Genomic DNA, 20,572 nt, shown 5'->3' on the forward strand with positions numbered 1-20,572 from the left:
TCTACCAATTTAACAGAAAGGTTATAGAGTCTAGTTTTATGAGAGGAAAGAGAAAGTATCCACCTAATATATTTGTTAAGCTAGAATGACTTGGTTGCATGCCTGAATGTTTTTGTTTTGTAAGTCAGCTGTAAGGCTAAGCTGCAATAAGATGATGATCATGGCAATATAATTACTAATACAAGGTTAGTCAAAGTGATTGTGTAGCCAAGAAAAATTAGATGCCTCAGTATGAGTCAACACATTCATTTTCCAAACAGTTTAGCTGCACAAGGTAGATAAAACCGTGTTTATAAGGTACAGGTAACAAGGTGGTTCCTAATAGCTTTCAAACTACATTATCTTGTTCTGCCACATCACGATAAAGCAATAAAGGTAAAGAGAGAATCAAGCTGAAGCCCTGCTGAAAACATCCATTTTGTCCCAATAATAAGAGCTTAATAAAAGCTAAATACTAGTTGCTGTCCGTTAAATCAATTCTATAGCTGGATGTAAAGTATCAGGCCATGAGCACCACCCCCTGCAGTGGTTTAGCTGCCTATGCTCAAGGCCAGTTCTAACACAAGCTCAGGCATGTGACTTCAGAGAGTGCTGTGAAAAGAGCTGTGTGAAGCTGCTGCTGGGCCCTTCCCCTTTCGCTTGGGAGCTGTATTTAAGCTGAGACACTTGCCCTTGGTCCTTGACTGAGCTACACTGCAGCTACACCTCTGCCTGGCCTCACCTCAGTCATCTGAACCCAACCAACTGATTTGACTTTGTGGCTTGATCTCAGACCTGCTTCATCACTGCAGACATCTGGATGATCACAGGGCTACTGGCTGACCCCACGTACTGTCACTGGACCCAGACCTGTCTCTGACTTAACTTTCTGGCCTTGATCTTGGACCTAGCTCATTACTACAAACTTGCCAACTGGTTACCCTCAGTGGACCTGCTCTGCTTTTCTTGTTTGGGTACTGTGGGACTGCACTCCTTGCTGGTGAGGTCTCTGCCCCTGCGCGGCCTTGCTGTCACCTGCAGCTCCTGGCTTGCCTTCCCTTAGAGTAACCCGCTTGTGCTGCTCCCTGACATAAAACTCAGATGTGAGCCTGGCAAAAGTAACAACTACTATCTGGATCCCATCTAATGGGAATGTAATATGGAAATCAACATTAGTACTAAGTTACTCTATCATAGTATGCAAGATGAATGAAGTGACAGATCAAACTAATTTCATTTTACATCTTCCATTTAACTGTTTTACATGCTGTGCAGCATTCCTTCTCTGTCTCCCTTGTCAATAACACTTACTCTGCTCAAATGCTGAAACAAACTCTATGTATGTTACTTGAAACTATTAATTCAACCTGACCTTACAGCATGGATCACATCACCACTCTGCTGGCTTTCAGCAGAACTATAGATGCTTGAATCAGTTCCAAATTGGATCCAAAGGTTAAAAATGTGGTTAAGGGGCCCATTTCTGAAGAGATCAACTTATGCCAGTCTTAAGTTTCACTGAAAGTGTTGGTGGTAGAGGGGAGCAGGAAAAAAGTCATTAAAGAGACCAGGTTCTTACACGCATTTTTAAAAGTAAGAGGTGGGCCAGATTGCAAAAGCATTCAGACATTGAAAGATGCAGACTTGACAGGCAGAATTCTTAGATGAACCTGCTGATTTCCAGGGGAACTTGGTACTTGCATGTCTTGAAAATACCACTGGATATCAGCCCCTTCTTTAGATACTGAATTATCTCTGAAAGTTAGTTCTTAGTCTCCTAAGTTACCTGCACTGTTTTGAAATTGTTCTTCCTAAACCTGCTTCTTATATTAGTGCTTCCCACAGAGTGAAGCTGTGTACAGAGTTTGACTGAACTAGGTTAAGAAAAAAAAAAAGACAGCAGCATTAAATCTGAATTTCACTGGTTTTAAATTTTAGACAATAACTCCAATGTAACCCTAATGCAGCTTTTAAAATTTCCTTTGCATTTCTTTCCCAGTACCTCAGCTACAGTAATTGCAGTTTCTAAACTTTCCCTTGGATTATTATTCTATTCAATTATTTATGTACATTACAAATGGCCAGAGGAATTCTGGAAACCATGACAAGTGTTCCAGATCTGAACATCTATCATTGCCAAAACAAAAGACTTAAAAAACAAATTTGAAAGTGTGCTACTCTGTCAAATACTGTGGTTCGTTCTTTGAATATACGTGTTTATATATAGATATTAGATATTTTCACTGAGACACAGCTGCCAAATTACAGCTTCTTTAGTTTTAAGTGTCAAAACATTCAGGTTTTTCTGTCTCCCTATGTGCAGCAAGGCAAAAAAGAAAAGAAAAACCTGTTCTAATGCAAAGAAAAAATGCTGCTGTCAAGATGAATTTCAAGTAATCTTATAAATGACTGTTGTATTTGATAGATGATGCTGATACATTTTTCATTCTTAATTTTAATAATGAATATTTCTGAAGAAGAACTAAGAGCAAAGTTGCCCACAGAACACAGTTATCAGGGGTTGTGCTGATTTTGTTTCTACCAACAGTGCATCATAAGTCCAGGCAGGTTTCCCCTCAAGCAGGCTGTCAGTTAGCCTAGGTACCAGTTAGCTGTTCCTTCAGGCATCGGAAGCCAAGTAAATCCTGGGCTGGTTAGCTTATGCCAACATCCATGCTGCCACGACCAACTGGCAGTAACATCATTAAATCTATTACGGGCATATTTACACTGCAATTCAGTTACAGCAAGAGTCCAGTGTAGATATACCCTGAGCTGTACTTGAGAGAAACCACATTACCCAGCCGTTATCTTCCTTTTATTGGCTTCAGCGCAGCAAATCTGGGAAATGACCAAGGTACAGAACAATTCAGCAATCGCTTAGTGCACTGTCAGGAATGAGTTAGCAAGGCTCAAGTATATTTCTGATGAGCAAGTAAGTGCTGCATCTTAATAAGGGCTAACTGGAATTTGGTGATACCTCCCAGCAGACTGAGAAAGGAGCAAGGCTGAAGACCAGATTCACAACCTTTGTACCCTTCAGAACACAGCTCTGTGCAGTGCACTGTCCTTGCCAAGGCAGGGTGACAGAGGGAAATTCAGCTGTCTGTTAGTCCTTTGCTTCTCAGCAGTGATTAATCCAGTGTTAAAAAAAATAAGCTTTCAATCTGCAGAAATACAGTAGTCAATTGCTTACAAAACAAAGCTGAATGGTCCCTCCCCAATTTAGGGCTGTAAGGTCTTTCAACTTTTGTACTGACAGAAGAGTTTTGTTATTGCTATTAGCCCAAGTAAGTCATTTTGGTGGATTCATAGACAAATTCTGGACTTTCTCATCTTTTACCTTTTCAGCTGGCCTTGTGTTCAGTGAAATCAGGGCAAGGATGAATTAAGACTACATATACAAATCTTCTCAGGAGGAAAAACAGCCCTCTCCTCTGAGCCATATTTTAGGCTCTGGGAAAAATCAGGATCATTTCATACTCCCTTAATCAGGACATCAGCCAAAAGCAAAACCTATTACTAAAACCACAATCCTCAAAGTCTACCCACAAAACTGAAATATAAAGCTGCTAAGGGCAGACAACAGACAGGACTCTGCATAGGCTTTGCTTTAGAATTGTGACAGTAAAAATATTTCACTTTTTCTAAAGAGTTATGAAAAATCAAGTGTGAAAGTCTGGCTCCTGTGAAGTAGATGACACTGAGCCCACTGACTTCAAGCCAGGACTCCTGCCACACCCCGACACGTCAAACCTGGTGGGCAGCTGTATGGGGAGCACTCCCCATACAGGAAAGGAGAGAAAGGTATTATTAGCACAAGAGAAGAGCTGTGGGACTGCTCATCTCATCAGGTAATGGCACTCCATAACAAACAGATTTTAAATAATGCAATGAAAATTACTTTTTGGTTCTAGGATCACACTTGCATTTGGCCAGGAAGCCATTCTGAAAGAGACAGTCCTACGCTGAACTACTAACCATGTGGAACAAAACAGGGGTTTTCTCTGCCATGGGCTGCTTTCCAGTAACTGACTGCTGAGGCTGCAGTCTCTCCAGCTGCTCCTGGAATCTGCATCTCCTGTGTCTCTCTTTCATCTGTTCTTCCTTTTGGGATAGCTCTTTTTTACTTTCTTCTGTCCTGAAAAATATACAGATTCTGCTTCGCTTAAGCTTTTCACTTGGGAGAAAAAGCACCCTCGTTCATCTGTTTGCATTTCTTTTTTCTTATATTTATACCACACACTTGAGGGTGAATCATGACACAAAAGGCTAAAATAGATTTAGAAAGCACTTATGGTGTTTGTGGGGGGACACAAGAACTTGTCATTGGATGAAATCATCTCTCAAAAAAAAAAAAAAAACCACCAAAGAAAAGGAGCAGACCTCAAACCTCTGATAAGTGGTGACAACCTATTTGGAGACTGGAACTCCAGGAAGCAGAGGCGTGTTTGTGATGTTTCACTCCCCATCTCCACACCAAAATTGTCAGTCTGTTTCCGTTCCTATCTGCTACAATACAGGGACAAGTTTGCCCTAAACCAAGGCCTCCCATCTTTCCATATTTTGATTTCTGCAGAAAGATTTCAGCTGCCATTTCCATGGCAAATATTAAGTTCAATTTCTTCTGAATCTTCAAGCCCCAGGGGCCCCAACAATAATTAGAATAGCAAGGAAGAAAACCGAAATTCATTAAGTCATTGTGAGCTATTACTCAGCAACAATAAATAACCCAGATTCTTGCCAAGCCATGGTCTGCCATCTATGTGGCAGGCTAACAGGTAGACAAAATGGAGTTTTATAGAACTGATGGAAACAATGAGCTTTAATGTCAGGAATCCCATAGAGAAAAAAACCATGCAACCAACCATCTGCCATTTAAACCAAGTACACAGTAGCTGAAGTGTCCGAGTGGCAGGGCAGGCAACTGTTTAACACTGAAAAAGTAATAGTCTCTAGAGCAGGCAGATTCTAATTCTTTCAAGTGCTCATATGTCAAAGTCAAAATGTTAAATTTCACTCTGAAAATAGCAGGCAGAACATAACCTTTGAAAAGTCAGTATAATGGAGCTCTCCCAAATAGCTGGGCAGGTGCATAAGGCAACCATCTGATTTCACTTTAAAATTAGACCTTATGCAGAATACACTACATTAAACTAAGCCCAAGGAGGCAGAGGCCCAAATAACTCTGCTATTTCCTCAATTGATACTATTCTTATTTCTCTCTCTTTTTTAAAGCTTTCCAAGATATTCCTGTGGTATAATCCATTCCTCATGGATGTACTTTGCTCCTCTAAACTCTTGCACTTTTCCTGATGTCAAAGAGTCAGATTTGCTTTGTTTGGGAAAAAAGTTACAAGGAGGAGTTAAGATACCTCTTCCAGTTTGTAAAAGGGTTTTTATGTTGAGAAACAGAAGAAATTATTTTCCACACCTCCTGGGAACACAACAAAAAATAAGCTTAAATTGAAGATAGGATAATTTAAATTAGACTTAAGGAAAAGTTTTACAATTGTAAGGATAATTAAGCAGCAAAATGTACTAGCTGGGGAGTCAAGAAACCCTCACCATGGAGGATTTCAAGACCAAGTTATATAAAGATCTGCCAGGGAACATTTTTACCTCACTCTCTATTGATTTTACCTCACTCTGTATTGATACAGGGAGACAGACCCTTCCAGACCCATCTTCTATGATGCTGTGCTTAGTAAATCTCAGTACATAAAGGAGATCAATACTGCATTACCCTCCTCTTACACAGAATAAAAACTAAAGACAATGGCTAAATTTACTACGTCAGAAGTGCCATAGCACGTCTAATCCCAGGCCGGTTCACTGATCTGCTAAGTCCGGCTGCCTCTAAAGCTTTAAGCAATGGCTGCCAGGACTGGCTGTCTTTCTAGGTAAGAAAACCAGACATCCTTTTGCTCCAACTTACACACTGGATAAGTAATGTTCTTTAATTTTAGACAATTAGATAAGCCATAATCAAAACCACTGACAACTTCTCTTGTGTGATACCTTGGCAATTCTCTTGTAGTTAGAGGAGACTCCAGAGCATTTCCTGAATTTTGAACCTTCTCAGTTTCCATTTTGTTTTCTTTTTCTATGTCAGCTCCATTGCCCCCATGGCCTGAAAAGGGGGTATTTCTTGTCTCTGGTTTCAATCTCATTAGTTTTCTGGGAATCAACTTATTTGTCTCTTGTCTCACTTTAAAATATTGGTTTTGACTTATTTTAGAGGAACCTATCGCTTCCAGACTTTCTGGATCCTGTTTTATGCCTTCAAGCTTTTCAGCCGGGGTAGACATTTTACAAAGAAGCTCTGAGGCTTCTTTACGGGCTATATGGAGTTGTTGCAGTAGCAGGCTTTTCCCTGAGCAATTCCTCCTGCGAAGAAAATAGAAACCAGATTTAATCAAGATAAAGCATTATATGAATAAATTCAAACCCTCAGGAACTTCTCATGAGTGACAGCTCAAAACAAGGACTGGGCATCTACACAAATAATAGCTCTTGGTAATAGTAGCACCAGCACACAGGCAACACAAAACACCACAGTGACAGAACATGAATCTGATCTTACTGGCAATTTACTGATCCCTTCTGCATTTCAGGCACAACACACACCTACTAGAAGAGTCCTGAACAAATGTAACGTTGGCACGCAAATTAGAGTTTACAGATTTTCATCCCCTTTGGATACAGGGGTTGGAATTCAAATACATACAGAAGAAAAGTTCTAATAATTTTCAGGATTTTTGTGTGCTTGGCTTCATTTCATTCATGTCTCCTCCAGGTTAATGAGACTGCAAAACTGTCAGCAACCACAGTATTGTGACAGTATTCTGTTGTGAAATGGACTATCACGACATAATGGGCAGATATGGTTATTTTGTCTTGCAGTTCTGTTCAGTGATGAGTCTCCCAAGTCATCTGCTACAGGAAGATAACCATCAATTTGTAGCTCATCTGGTGATTATGAGCAAATAATATACCTTATTTTAGTGGTAGCTGAAAAGTACATGGACTGAGTAACAGATTGAGTTGGATATTAATGATGTGGTTAGGTGGCCTGTATGAATACACAGCATTGTACTGCTGTACTTAGCTAAACTAAACCTATACTTCTCAGAACAAAGAAAAACCAGATGGAGAGTATTCTTTCTCCTTAAGGATCTCTCATCTCCTGCCACCATATCCAGAACCATCAAACCAACATTTAACATTGATGGCTGGATTACTGAGTATGCCTAAGTAGTGGTAATTTTAGGAGAGCATTATGTACTGGAGAGCAGCCTTATCATATAGTGCTAGAGATGGCACCGACTACCTCAGCACTCCAGGGGTAAACCAACAGCATATCTTCTAGGCTAAGTGCCTGCAGATCAAGACAACCAACCCTCCAAGGCCCTAATATGGAGGTATATTGTACTACAGAATATGTAGCCATTTAATAATTCCATCCAGATAAGAGTGAAACTGGCATTGACTCCTTGTGAATGAGATCAGAATCTTGCCCTCCTGAGACCGTGAGGCTTTCTTATTTAGAAACAGAACTGAATAACATTTGCCAGGCATTTCATTTGTTCTTTAGCAACACTAAAACGAATCAAAATCCAATCAGCTAAGCTCTGCTCTCCATCAGTCCAGATTTACAGTGATGCAACTTCTGCATTTGCATCAGTGCCAGCAAGAGCTCCCCAGGCATCATCTTGTCCCTGCTTTATACTGGCTTTGGATTAGATGTTCTAAATTATATTGAGTGTTCAGGCTCCATTCCTTGTCAAATCATTTATTCTTTCAAACCATTTAAAAAAAAAAAGTAATTGGCTGGCACAACAATACAAATGTTCTGCTTGTCCTCTGCACTGCTGTAATGTGAACTTACATGCATCAGACTTCTAAATGTAATCCAGAGCATAAATGCAGTAAGATGTTTACAGCTTCACATATCTGCTTCACATTAAGCAAACATCTAACAACCTATGGGTATGAATCAAGCCCTGAGTTTAGCAACAGGAAATGGCTGGCATCTGTGCCTACTGAAGAATTTACAGTTTAGGATTCCATCCATCACACCCTCTCCTCCTTCCCCTCTTCCTCCCCCCTCCAATTAAGGAGAATTGAGAGCATCCCTGCCCACACAATGTATTCGATATTCTCTTTAAATCAACATCTATTCTATTCTATTTTATTATTTCTAAAAATAAAGGTTTGTCTGAGTCAACTCCCTACAACATTTTCAAAGTTTGGTTCTGAGTCATTTAAAACCAGTTCTCATGTCACTCAGACAAGTCTGGAGAAAGAGTCAGGTTTCCCAGCCACTCAGCTCTACTCTGTCTTTTGAGCTGTTTCCATGCAGCTGTACAGGAACAAGGTGCTATACTGCCTCAAGGATCAACAACCATTTTCTAGCTTCGGTATCTTTACCATGCAACAGAAAATAGTGATCTCCTGGGGCCAGATTGAAGCACTTTTATTATTGGGTTTTTTTGTTGGAAAGACAAGGAATGGAGATATTTCAGTATGTGAGCTCTCACTCTAATCACTGTTAGGGCAATTATTTTAGTTTCAGAAAAAATGAACACCGTATCATTTGAAATAGGCTCCTGGTAAAGAATCTTACCTTCTCCTTTCTGCTTGGTCCTTAATTGTCATAGTTTCTTCTTCTTCTTCAGTGGAGCTGTTGCTTGCACTGTGAAACAAATTAGACCATATTAGTTAACTCTGTTCCAACTGGATGTTGTCTTTTCATCATTTCTAGGGTGCAGTCTTAGAACTATTATAAAAAAGGGAGAGATACTTTCAGGGAAGATCTCCAGGTGTTAAAGGATAGTTCTCCACATTATTAATCTGGAGAAAAAAAAAATTAAAAAAAAAATCAAGCAACCACATCAAAATGTGTTAGCTGTTTATTAACTAATTAGCTCTTGGGGAAAGGACAGGTTTGCCAGAACCTGTTGCAGATTGAGAAGAATTTGGCCTCCCATAACTGACTGTAAGGCCCACTTATCACACAGGAGACAGAAATCAGCACCTACAGTTGCTTGCCAGGAATGTAGCCAAGGATGTCCAGTTTGTACACAGTGCTGTCAGAACACTAGCCCGACTTGGACTGCAAGCATTGCTTTGCAGTCACTGCCCGCTCCTTTATAGATGGAAACTTTCTCCGTGTTATTTCCCGGGATGATTTGCATGTCCTTTCTGTGCTGCCTGCATCCCCACACATTTACTTGTCCTGAGACGAGTTATTCTCTCCTGAGAATATGTCTATGCTCAGATAGGGGATATGCCTTCCCACCAAGGTCACAGCGGTGTGGAAGAAGAGAATACTTTTAAAGTTACATTTCACAAGTATGAGATACAGAGAGAAGGTTTCAGTTTCCCCACTTTTTGTTACTTACTTCTCACTAACAATAAAGTCAGAATTTACCTTTGTTTCTCATCAGGGAGTGTTACTGACTTCTGTGGATTAGCATCTCTTAAATCTATGTACACAGTTACAGGCTCTGGCAGGCACTGTAATATCATGTCTGTCCTTAGAGAACTTCGTGAAGATGATAGCAAGGCAACATCCCTAAGTATAGAAAACACCGTTTCAGCATGTCCTCCGCCTTATCCAGACAAGAAGTCCTGCAGGGCGTGGATTATGATTAAAATTGGATTGTGAGAGGAGCTTTGTGCTTGGCTACTGTACAGATTCAAACTCTGCTTCTGCCTACTATCCACCACCTTTCAAAGCTGAACTCAAAGATTCAGCTTCCCCTGAGGAATACAGACCACAGGCAGCACGATGAGGGATATTTAGTTCCCAAAAACTGATGTCAAATCATTCTGTAGAACAAAGGAAAGCAGTTATGGTACCAAAGAGCTTGCAAGTTTTAAGAGACCAGTGTCAATCTGTAAAAACAGGTCCCTTTTTCCTCTCTGCCTCCTTCAGCAATTCTATTTTATCCTTCAGAGAATACAAAATGCAAATCATCTTTGTGGCTCTCCCTGCCCTGGCAATGAAGGTACTTCCCCTCTACAGGTTTGTTTCACTATTGTTTCCTCTGTGCTGCCACCATTGATGATGTTCCCTCTGAACAGTCTGGAAATCCACTTCCTTCACACAGAACCCTCCACGATGCACTGACATCTCCACCAATGCCTACAAAAAAATCATCCTGTACACTTTAGCAAAACTGAGGTACCAGGAAGAGAAACTGATACCCTAGATGACAAAAAATGTGGCCACGATAATTTGCTTAGCCTTGTCTTCCCGCCTTTTCCATTTGTCCCAAGTGTCTCTTAAGGTCTAGATAAAATCAGTGGTTGATGGAGAAGGTGGCAGGATACTGACTGCTTATCATTAGACGTACATGAATGACTGAGTCTTAGTTTTTCCCTTTAACATTCCTGTACCGTATTCCAACTATGAGATCAGTTTTCTGCAGAGGCTACAGAGAAAAGCACATACAGAACACCACGTGTTTCCAGGTATCCCTACTGGCAGTCATGATTACCTGGGGTATATGACAGAAAAGGACCTACTTATTCTCTTGCTGTTCTTGCGAGGAGAGCTTGGCTGATGGCCACCTGTAGTGCAGAGACACCGTCTTGGACTGCCGGGCACACAGCGCTTCTAGCTTTTCCATGAGCTGATTTTCAGACCTACTCCTGAAGGTCTCTATGGAAGAGCAACAAAAAGAATCACCAGCTGTGGTCTTCTGCCATGGGATCACCCAATATACCCTTCCCCCATTTTCACATTGTCCCTTTCTCTACAACCTGTCAGAAGGGGAAGGAGAAAGATACTGTCATCTGGCTCTAACCCACTTCAAGCCTTCACCATCTCGTCTGAAACACTCTCAGGCCATGACAGGCCACAAAGCACTGGTTTCAAGCTATGAAAGCAAGATGAAATCTTGAGGGAAGCTAACTAAAAATGTTTTACAGAAGCATTAAAAACCCTACTATGATTTCCAACACTCAAGATGATGCTGCAGGGAATGACTTAAACACAGGAACCTAAGTTTTATTTATTTTTGTACACTTTCAGCAAAGTTGGTATTAATTTAGCAATGTTACCATGGTCTGCTGAGGAGAAAGCAACTTCTGCATGAGTGTTATCTTTCTGCTGCTCCAGCTCCTCAAGAATCTTGCCTGGATCCCATTTCCCAGTATTCTGAAAGACAGTAGAAATGTGGTGGAAAATTCACTCCCATAGACTGCCACAAAATAAAAGTCCCTTTGACTCATTCTTTGTAGTAACTCCATCGATTCTTCTGGCACACAGGAATACACAAATAGCATGGAAGTTCACCTTACTTATCTCCAATACTATGCCACTATCACTTGCCAGTAGATGAACCAGTGTGTCACTCTGGACACAGTTGCTTCAGCATGAGCCTCAACAGTTGGCATGACTAACAAAAGGTTATTTACTGCTTGAACACCGCTCGCCTCCCATCATTGCCAAGGCTCTGCATGTCTAGCATAGCCAAGTGCAATAAAATTACTAAGAAAAATCAGTAAAGGATTGACCAATGTTCATTCAAATGTAAGAAAGGTGGAGTACCTTCTCCTTCCCCACTTAAAACTGCAAAGATGTTTCTAGAATGGACTGAACTGGCAGCTCCTTAAAAGGAGAAACGTAAGTCCATCCTAAATATCCACCCAAATCATCTCACCATAAGCTGAGACAGAACTCATGTCATGTCCTCCACATGGCTCAGTCTTCCACATGCATTCACATGGTGGAGTCTTTCCAACAGCAAGTACTCCCCTTCATCTTTCAAATCCACCAACAGTACCAGATCCCCACATTTTTTTATTTCCCTCTGTCCATCTCTCCAAGTAACTTTCCTCACCCTTTCCCATCTCCAAAAGATGTCCCTAACTTACACTGCCAGCTTGCTTTCAGCAGTTCCACAAGGAAGAGCTGCAGTGAAAGGAATGTATTTACTGTATCTCTTTGGACAGTGCATCTATCCAGCTGCTTCATCTACCCTGCTGAGGCTTTTTTGCTGATAATCATGAACCCTTTTGATACAGGCTACAGAAAACCACTGGAGATAGTAAAACAGATTAAAAGATGGCCTGGTACAAGATGAAGCATACATATTCTGATCCTGAGTAATGCTGAGAACTTCTCACTGCCACTAACATGAGAAGGACTCTTGGCTTTTCAGTTCTTTGAGACGAGGCCCACAGCCTTTCCCTCCTCTCCCTCTAACTTCCGACCAGGGTAAATTCCCACTCCTCTAGGTACAGTCATCATCAGCTGTGATCCCACAGCTGTTTATCCCACACTGAAGATAGGATCATTAAATTTGTTGCTACAAGTCTTACACACTGGCTGAGGGTACACTCGCACTGCGCACTGCTCTACTTACGTGTGAGAACCAGTCTGCGATGACTAAAGTTCACATGCATTTAAAGCATTGAATATTATTTGAAATGAATGTTTTAACTAAAAATATCCACATCCGTCTGAAATACCATCACCAGACTTAGAAGTACTTTTTTTTTTTAAAGAAAGGTGGCTGTCAATTATGACAATTATGTCACAACTACAACTAACATCCATTTCATGTGATGACTCAAGGCCTTCAGAAGCAGTCTCCAAAACAAGCGATTTCACCTTGTTAAAACCTCTGTCATCTACCTCTCCCATTTAAGAGAAGATTCTCACTCTTTCCTGAGCAATAAATCTTCACACATACCTGAACCATGATTATATCTATTCTAATACTACATGTTGCAGGTGATGAAAGGTAAAAGCCTGATGAGTCACAAGCTGCGGTCTCTCACACCAACACAAAGCTAATACTGGTTCAACAATGGCATTGAGATGTATTGGTCTGGAAGAGTGAAGAATGACTGACAACTGAGCTTACTACAACAAGAACCATATCACAGGTCAGTACAGGTGCTGTTTTATCAAACAGTCTGAAGAGAACGACAACATATGCATTCACTTTAATTATGGTACAGTTAGTACTAAGCTTCTTTTTCAGTAACAGTGCTTAAATATAAACCAGTATAATAAAAAGATCAAACTACTATCTAACCTGCTATATTAAGGCTTTATTCCCCTAACCCTTAACTGAATAACTCTATTGCAAGTACTATACAGGGTCCAGAAGAAAAAGAAATGAAAATTTGCACAATTCCATTTCTAATACAGAAAGGGACTTAAGGAAAAAAAATAATTTTCAAATGAACCGATATGATTAGAATCAAGAAGAAACTGTGTATTAGTTTTAACAACTTTACTTGACATAAACTGAGGTACCTTGCTGAGCTGGCAAGTAACAAGCAGTTGTCAAATCTAACCACACACACCACGCACACCGAGGATACAGCTTTGCCCTCATGGTATGGAAGTGAGAATACACTGAGCCTAGTCTCAGTACTCACCCAAAAGCATCAAACCTCAGTTCATTGAAGTCAGTGATATCAAACAGGTTCTGAAAGGAAAATCACACCTCCTGAATTAACAGAGCAACTGACTTATATGAGGTGAGATGGGAATTAAACCTTGAACCACTTGAAAAAGGTCCCCTCCAATAACAGCATGGTTAAATGATGCAGCACAATTTAAAAACCAGCCAAGCAGCTGCATTCTTTGCCTCTACTAGAAGAGCTCTAACAGCAAAAAGTTTTTCTTTTTTTGGAATGTGGATGAAAGGAGAAAGGAAACATCTGTACTCTGATTCTATAGAAGGCTTTGAACAGAAATATCAGGTTCGTGTTCTGTGCTGATTAAGTCCTAATGATCTTAAAAATCAATATGGGAAGTAGGGATCTATAACTACAGTACTGAAGAGAACAACCTCTCCACGCTGGGGCCACATACCAGTTAAGCACACGAGCTGGTCACCCCACGGATATAAGCACCTGCCTTAGGTGGAAGGGATTTAAGACTCCAGGAACAACCCTAACCACCTTCTCTTCTCATCTCCAGCATTACCACAGTGCTACAGAAAAGAGAACGTGCTGGAGGCTGGAAAGCTCACTGGTTTAATGCGAGGTCCACCTGGGAGCACAAGGGTTCTCGGCCTTTCCAAGGGACAGGTGTTGTGGTTGGCTTTCCTGAACAAGACCACGAACCATGCTGCTGACCCATGGCTTTGGCTACCGTTATGGACTTCCAGCGACAGCCCTGAGAGCTTTTGGCAGCTTGTATAGTACATGACCCAACAAATGCCAAATTCAGGGCAACAATGAAAGCAACAAAGAACACAGTGGCACGTGCAGAATTTGGCATTTCAGTTCTTTATTTTAGTAGGATTCTGCAAGCAACGCACTGTGTCCTCTACCCCCAAGCAGCACTCCCCAAAACTTTTTGTTTGGGCCACTTACCTGCAATGACAAATGGGTCAGTTCTTGAAGATGATCATCTGAGGAGGTTTCTTCCTTCACAACTCCTTCTAGACTGTTGCTAATGCCAGGTGAGGGAGGCTTGACATCTAGCTCTCGGTGGCCTGGTGACGGCTCCAGAATTATTTTGGAGAGTATCTTTGTCTCTATCAGATTTCTTCTCTCTCTTTGACTGCCCAGCTCTTCCACAGACAATGCTGTATTAAGCCAAGCATTCCCTCTTTCCCTGCCCAGTTCTTTCTCTTCAAGGTGATCTGTGGAATCTGCAAGAGACTCTTCAAGACCAGCTCCCTTTTGGCTTGGAATTTCTTCAGTATGGCTGGCAAGATTGGAAGTCTCATCTTTAATCACTTGTACATCTTTTGCAATGACTTGGGCACCATCTGTTTTTTTCTGAAAGCCAAAACTTTCCAGATCTCTGTTCCAGATCTCCCATGGGTGTCTTTCTGCTTCCTGGGTTTGCTACAGGTAGAGAAAATACACACATGCAGAAAGTCGTATCTCCCTAAGCTTTGGAAGCTGACAATAAACCAAAACAAAGTGATTGGAAGACAGCAGCTTCAACTCAGACACCATTTGGAAACAGCACACACTATATTCATCATGGAAAACAGTAAGACTGTTTACTTTCTAGAGACTTTAACTTCCAGAAGTGCTAAACATCCTTGAAATTAATTTTCCTTGCATCTGCTTATCATATGACATTTCTTACACCAAGATAAAGAACTGGGAAAAAGCAGCACAATGTTAGTCTTCCCATGATGGAACAGCAGGGTCAGCTGGCTCCTCTTCCAGCCTCCTGTGATGGCTAATCTTTATCACTGCAGAAGCAATATAGTAATTTTATATCAGAAAAGCTATTCAGGGGATAAATTTCAAACTCATCCTCCTTACTACACTGTCCTAATTCTACATTTTCTAGAATCATAAAAATTGTTTCAAACCCTTAAAAATTTAGGAGTCATTGCACAGTGTTAGTGCACAGAAAAAAAATAAAAACAGTAAAAAGACAATAATAAAAACTGCAAGGAGATGAGACAAAAAAAGGTCTAAAATCTCAAGAATAGAGAAAACTTTAAAGGGTCATTATATAAAGAGAAAGAAAGATCTAGTCTCGAGTGGAAGAAAGTACTGGGGACTATGCTCTTTCATCACACAATTCAGTCAAATAAGGCAAATAACAGCAACTACCCACACTGGAGACAACCAGAAGAGTGGGGTTACAGCCTGCACACAACAGTCAACAACCTGCATGTGTGAGTCTTCCAAGGAAAACTCCATCAGTTCTGACAGGTCAGGAATTAAGTTTGGGTGTTCTCTCTGGAAGATGAAAAGCTCCCCATCGCTCTCACAATCAGACTGCAAAGAAAAAAAGAGAAATTAAATGAGACTATAATACCCACCTAAACATCTGTTTTGCAGTGACAAATCCTATCTTGTCACCACTTGACTGAAGTTCAGAGACAAGAATTTTCTCTGCAGTTGCATCCTCACTAGACAGTCTGATAGCCCAACACTCAACCTAGGCTGCCTTGTAGCAGCCTAACATTTGAGCAAGCTACAATGGTAAAAACCATGAAAAACACTGAATTACCATGGAGGTTGATGACTAACATCGCTCTGAGCAAAGCAGTGACAAGAGCAGGCAAGTTCTCTAACTCCCAAGTGATTCTTTGCACTACCTCATTCACCACTGCAGAGAAGGAAGAGCAGGGCTGCTCCCTGAGGGAAGGGGAGCTGGGAGGGGAAGCACATCAACAGCCTCACCAGTCAAAGCACAGTCCCACAGCACCTAAGAGGAGTAAGTAGGACAGACCAGAGGTAGTGACCACATTGAGTCAAGAATCCAGATCATAAGGCAATATTGTAGTGATGAGGCAGGTCAGAGATCAAGACTGAAACTCAATTCACAGCTGAAAGTCTGGATCACACAGGACTGTAGCTAGAAACCAACACTCCTCCAACATAGCTCAATGAGTGAAGGCCCAGAGCTGAGCTTAAATAGAGCTGCTGGGCACATGGGTGGGAGCCTCAGCTGAGGCTGGGCAGGGCCACAAAGGCTTTTTATTGCAATCAGGATACTGACATTCACTATTCCAAATGCAAAGCAGAATCTATACTTGGTACAACAGAGTTTAAATAGCTTTGAAAATCTCCTTTCTGAACATAAAATACGCATTCGAGATGAATCCTTAGGCAGAGACACCAAAGTGAGATTAAGCACCAGCTCAGCAGTCAGGACACAGATTTCCTGCTTGTCCCTTTGTTTTGCAAATGTACATTTTCAGTAACTCACACTGCGGGGAATTCTGTCTGCTGTAATTAATTTTACTTAACAAGAAGCAAACTGCAACAGAACTTCTTTCCTCTTAGTAAACTACACATCTGGGTAATGAAAGTACTTCAGGGCATAAAACACATTTGTCAGTGCCATTTTCGAATGCAGGAGGCCAGCCCATTGAGGTTACAGATCTCAGATGCATAAATGTATCATCCTCACACAAGTGGAAACCGCTCGGACAAAGGTGCAGCACTGGAACTGCAGGCTCAGCAGGCTACTGTTTCACATTAAAGAGGAGAGGGATTATACAACCAGATCTTTTGAATGCAAACTAAGGGTAGCATGTAAGTGCCAAAGAGATTGCCTCAGTTCCTTCAGCAGGAAATTTTTTCCACATGTAATAGAAACAGAGAATTTGGAGACTGTTTATAAGTAAAAAATGTTCAATGTGATTTAGAGTAAGAGTGGTACTTGGCACCAAAGCTATCTCTCTGTCTTAACCTTATTGTACACTTACACAACAAGAATGCCCAAAAATAAATTCTGAGTGTTGGTCCTTAATCTATACTATATAGACACATATTAAAATGCAATGGTTGTTTTAAATAACTGAAACAGAATATAGGTAGAGAGGAACAGAAACAGTGAGGCAATATAATTTGTCCAAAATGTTAGTGATAGAAGTCATGGAATCTGTACCAACACTTTATCCACTAGATCGCACTACTTCTGACGATGGATTAATAACAAGTAATAAATACCCCTGGTAATAAATTTCTGGCTCCTTCACTACTCACAAGACTCCCTTTGTATCATTAAGGGCCACACTAAATTAGAAGGAAATATATCCTTTAAGTGTTCAAAAATATTTTTTCAAGTTTATACGTTTGAAAATTAACAAAATATTCTGATTTGGACAAAAGGCCACTAATAATTGAGTCTCAAGACACATTATCACCTTGGAATAGTCAATATCAGAGCTAGCCTCCTGGACTAGAGAGGCAGGCACTTTTATTATTTCCACCAGATTGCTGCTGTCCTGTGAACAGAGATCTTCAGCAGCCAAGAGGCAGCCTGTCCCAGACACTAAGGCCCAGCAAGTAAAAAAAATGATAATGGTGTAGAATACTGCGCAGTATCTATCAATCTTACGCTTTATATTAAAAGGTTAGTGGCAATATGTTTCTTTGCAGGTAGAATTGAAGCACAAAAAGGCAACGTGGCTTGCAGAGATTTACAGGCAGGGAAAAAAGCAGAATCCAGGACTGAAATATCTGCCAAATGCTTTTTCCAGTGAACCACAAAGTCTTCAGGACTATCACTTTCCTGTGACCCTCATACATAGAAAACCATACTAACAGGCCTACTGTCTGGCAAGTACATTAATGGAATGAATAGCTCTCAAGCATGAAACCTTATCATTTCATTTAAAATCAACAGTATACTTCTTTCATACTGTATTTTTGACTGAAAAAACAAGAAGAAATGCGGGCTTATTATGCAAGATGCCCACTACCCTCCTCTTCCCAATTTAGAAATACTTATTGTCTGGAGAAATCAGTCCCATTTTCAGGTTCTGAAGAATACAGCAAGAGGAGATGGCAATTACCCTTTGACAATTAGAGGTAATCCAGAAGGCTGTGGATTAATGCACAGTGTTACAACAGTCAGAACGGGTAGCCCGTCAGGGATACCATACTAGCTACTCAGAAATGCCTGGCTAAGGTGACCTTCTCTTCCTTTTGAGAGATTTTTCTAAGACAGTGAGAAACAAAGGCAGGCTCCAGTGCTTACTGTGGAGGTGTCAGAGTCCAGAGACGGGAGCTGATCTTTCACTGCAGCAAGTATGGCTCCCCATTGAAGTGTTCTGCTACTCTGAACAGGAGCTGCAGGAGGCTCAGATGGATGCTCTGTATCCTCACTTTGCCCTTCTGAGGCCATTCAAACAGCTTCCCTTCGATCAAATGAAAGATGAGCTTAAGTACACCTCACGAAAGAACATGAGGGATAACATCAGTACAAAACAAGAACAAAGCATGTGCATTCAGGGTCAGCATAATTCTCAGCACTCCCAGGGTTTTCACTGTCAGCAGTGAACGATAAAATCTGCATTTCTGGAGTCATTCCTTCCCACCTGAGTTCAGAGGGCTGAGAGTTTTCTGCCCTGCTCACCATATACACCCATAATTGGGGCCACACAACAGGCAGTTTAGCCCTTCATTTATAAAGAATTTTTCAGGATTCTTAGCCAGACTGACTTGTAACTGTGTTCTCAGAAAAGCACATTCACACTGCCTGCACAGAGAGGGGAGAAACTCAGCAAAGGCAAGGCTGACACCTCTGCTCTCAGCTGGTTTTTACTCCTCTTCCCTATTTCTCTCACATTGCCCTGCTGACTGCTCAAATGATAGATAAAAGGATTTATGTTTGCTTTTTTTCACTGTATTTGTATAAAAATAATTGAGAGTAGGCACACTCTGGGATTTTAACCTCTCAAAGTGTTTATAAGGCAGACTTTTTCATCATGTATTCCTTCATGTACGTGAGGAGTTGAGACAACACAGTAGGGGCTATCGCTGTACTAATAAGTTACAGAATTAATCCTCACAGAAAACCTTTGCTTTTTAAATTTTATGCTACAATTGCATGGTTTCCTGGAGAATCAAATGTGAGAGTAAGTATCTTCTCTTCGGCAAGAAAGGTTAAGAGGTTTGTGACTGTATGTTGTTTAGTACTGATATAACTTCGTATGATTACACTGTCACTATTATTTGCATTAGCATGTACCAACAACACTCCTCTAAACACACAGTGAAACTCATCTCATGCCCTGGGAAGTTTACAACTTGAAAAGCCCCTTTGCAAATACTTCATATGCCATACGCATACAGTGGCAGCTTTGTTCATGTGAGACAACCACTGAATCCCATTTAGGTAAAAGGGAGGGAAATCCCCAAGGCTGGAGTACTACGCTCTGACAGGAAGTAGAAATTACTAAGGGCAAGAAAAGTCATGGGAATAAAACCAAACTGCCTACTGTCGCTCCTTCTGCCAATTTAAGAGAAGGTCAGTCTCCCAAGGTTAAGGATGTTATATCAGTCATCCAGCATCTTCTCTGGGAGCAAGCAGTGCTCTGTTTAAAACAAAGCACAGACTTGTTAGACAGCCCTAACACAACAAACACTTTCTGGAGAGTTTGGATCAACCCAGATGTGAAATCCCGAGCCTCTCCATGTCACTAGAAATGATGTTTCCTGTCACGTCCATCTCAGGAGCCTCGCTGCCTGGGTGCAACGGCAATGAGGGAGAAGCCAAGATGCAGGCGATGGCGGGAAACAAACCTTCGCTTCGGGGCGGTATTCACGGGCACGCAGCCCGCCGCAGACCTGGGGATGAGCTCACAGTGCGCTCAGCACTGTCCCAGCACACCGGCAGGTTTCAGGACCCGCAGTGCGAGGCTGATTCCTCGGAGAACCCGCTGACCGATCTCCCTCATAACCACCAAAATGGCGGCCCGGGCGGCGCACGCGCACCTGCGCCAGCGCCCTCGTCGCCACGGCAACTTGGCCAGCGGCCGCCCGCGCTCCCAGCCCGCCGGCCCGGCGCCGCTCCCTGCCGCGGCCCCCCCGCGCATCGCCCCTTCCCCACACTCACAGCTCCCCCCGAACCCCCCCGGCCTCAGCCGCGGCCTGGGGTCCTGGCAGCGGGGTAAAGCGAACCGACACAACTTATAAGATGAAGAAAAAACAGGAGGGGCCAGTCAGCAACAACGCAGCTCTGAGACCCCCGCGGCCGCCGCTCCGCCCGCCCGTGTCACTTCTGGTACTCCACTGTCCCCTGCACCTCCGCCACCGGCTCTGCTGGGCCCCGCCCTCCCGAGGAACCCGAATCCCATTGGCTGGCATTGGCTCCGCCTCCTCACAGGCGCGTCTTTTATTGGCC

The 20,572-nt window shown here is 41.9% G+C and overlaps 1 protein-coding gene across 6 annotated transcripts in view; it reads right to left on the minus strand.

Annotated features, from left to right (window-relative positions):
- The window catches only part of DNAAF8 (dynein axonemal assembly factor 8), a 94,653-nt gene extending 74,162 nt beyond the window's left edge, over positions 1–20,491 (minus strand). The window contains exons 1-11 of one of the 6 annotated variants that reach the window (XM_074885888.1): positions 20,285–20,472; positions 19,668–19,763; positions 18,425–18,584; positions 15,598–15,708; positions 14,332–14,811; positions 11,053–11,149; positions 10,516–10,651; positions 9,416–9,559; positions 8,609–8,677; positions 6,001–6,369; positions 3,961–4,120 (exon numbers count right to left, since the gene is read on the minus strand). In XM_074885888.1, the coding sequence (XP_074741989.1) occupies positions 3,961–4,120; positions 6,001–6,369; positions 8,609–8,677; positions 9,416–9,559; positions 10,516–10,651; positions 11,053–11,149; positions 14,332–14,811; positions 15,598–15,708; positions 18,425–18,571 (1,713 nt within the window). In that variant the 5' untranslated portion in view covers positions 18,572–18,584; positions 19,668–19,763; positions 20,285–20,472. The other 5 variants (XM_074885891.1, XM_074885889.1, XM_074885890.1 and 2 more) reach the window with 5 other exon arrangements.
- Positions 20,492–20,572: the final 81 nt, after the last annotated feature.

Source organism: Strix uralensis, chromosome 16 (assembly GCF_047716275.1).
Source record: "Strix uralensis isolate ZFMK-TIS-50842 chromosome 16, bStrUra1, whole genome shotgun sequence".
Lineage (NCBI taxonomy): Eukaryota > Metazoa > Chordata > Aves > Strigiformes > Strigidae > Strix > Strix uralensis.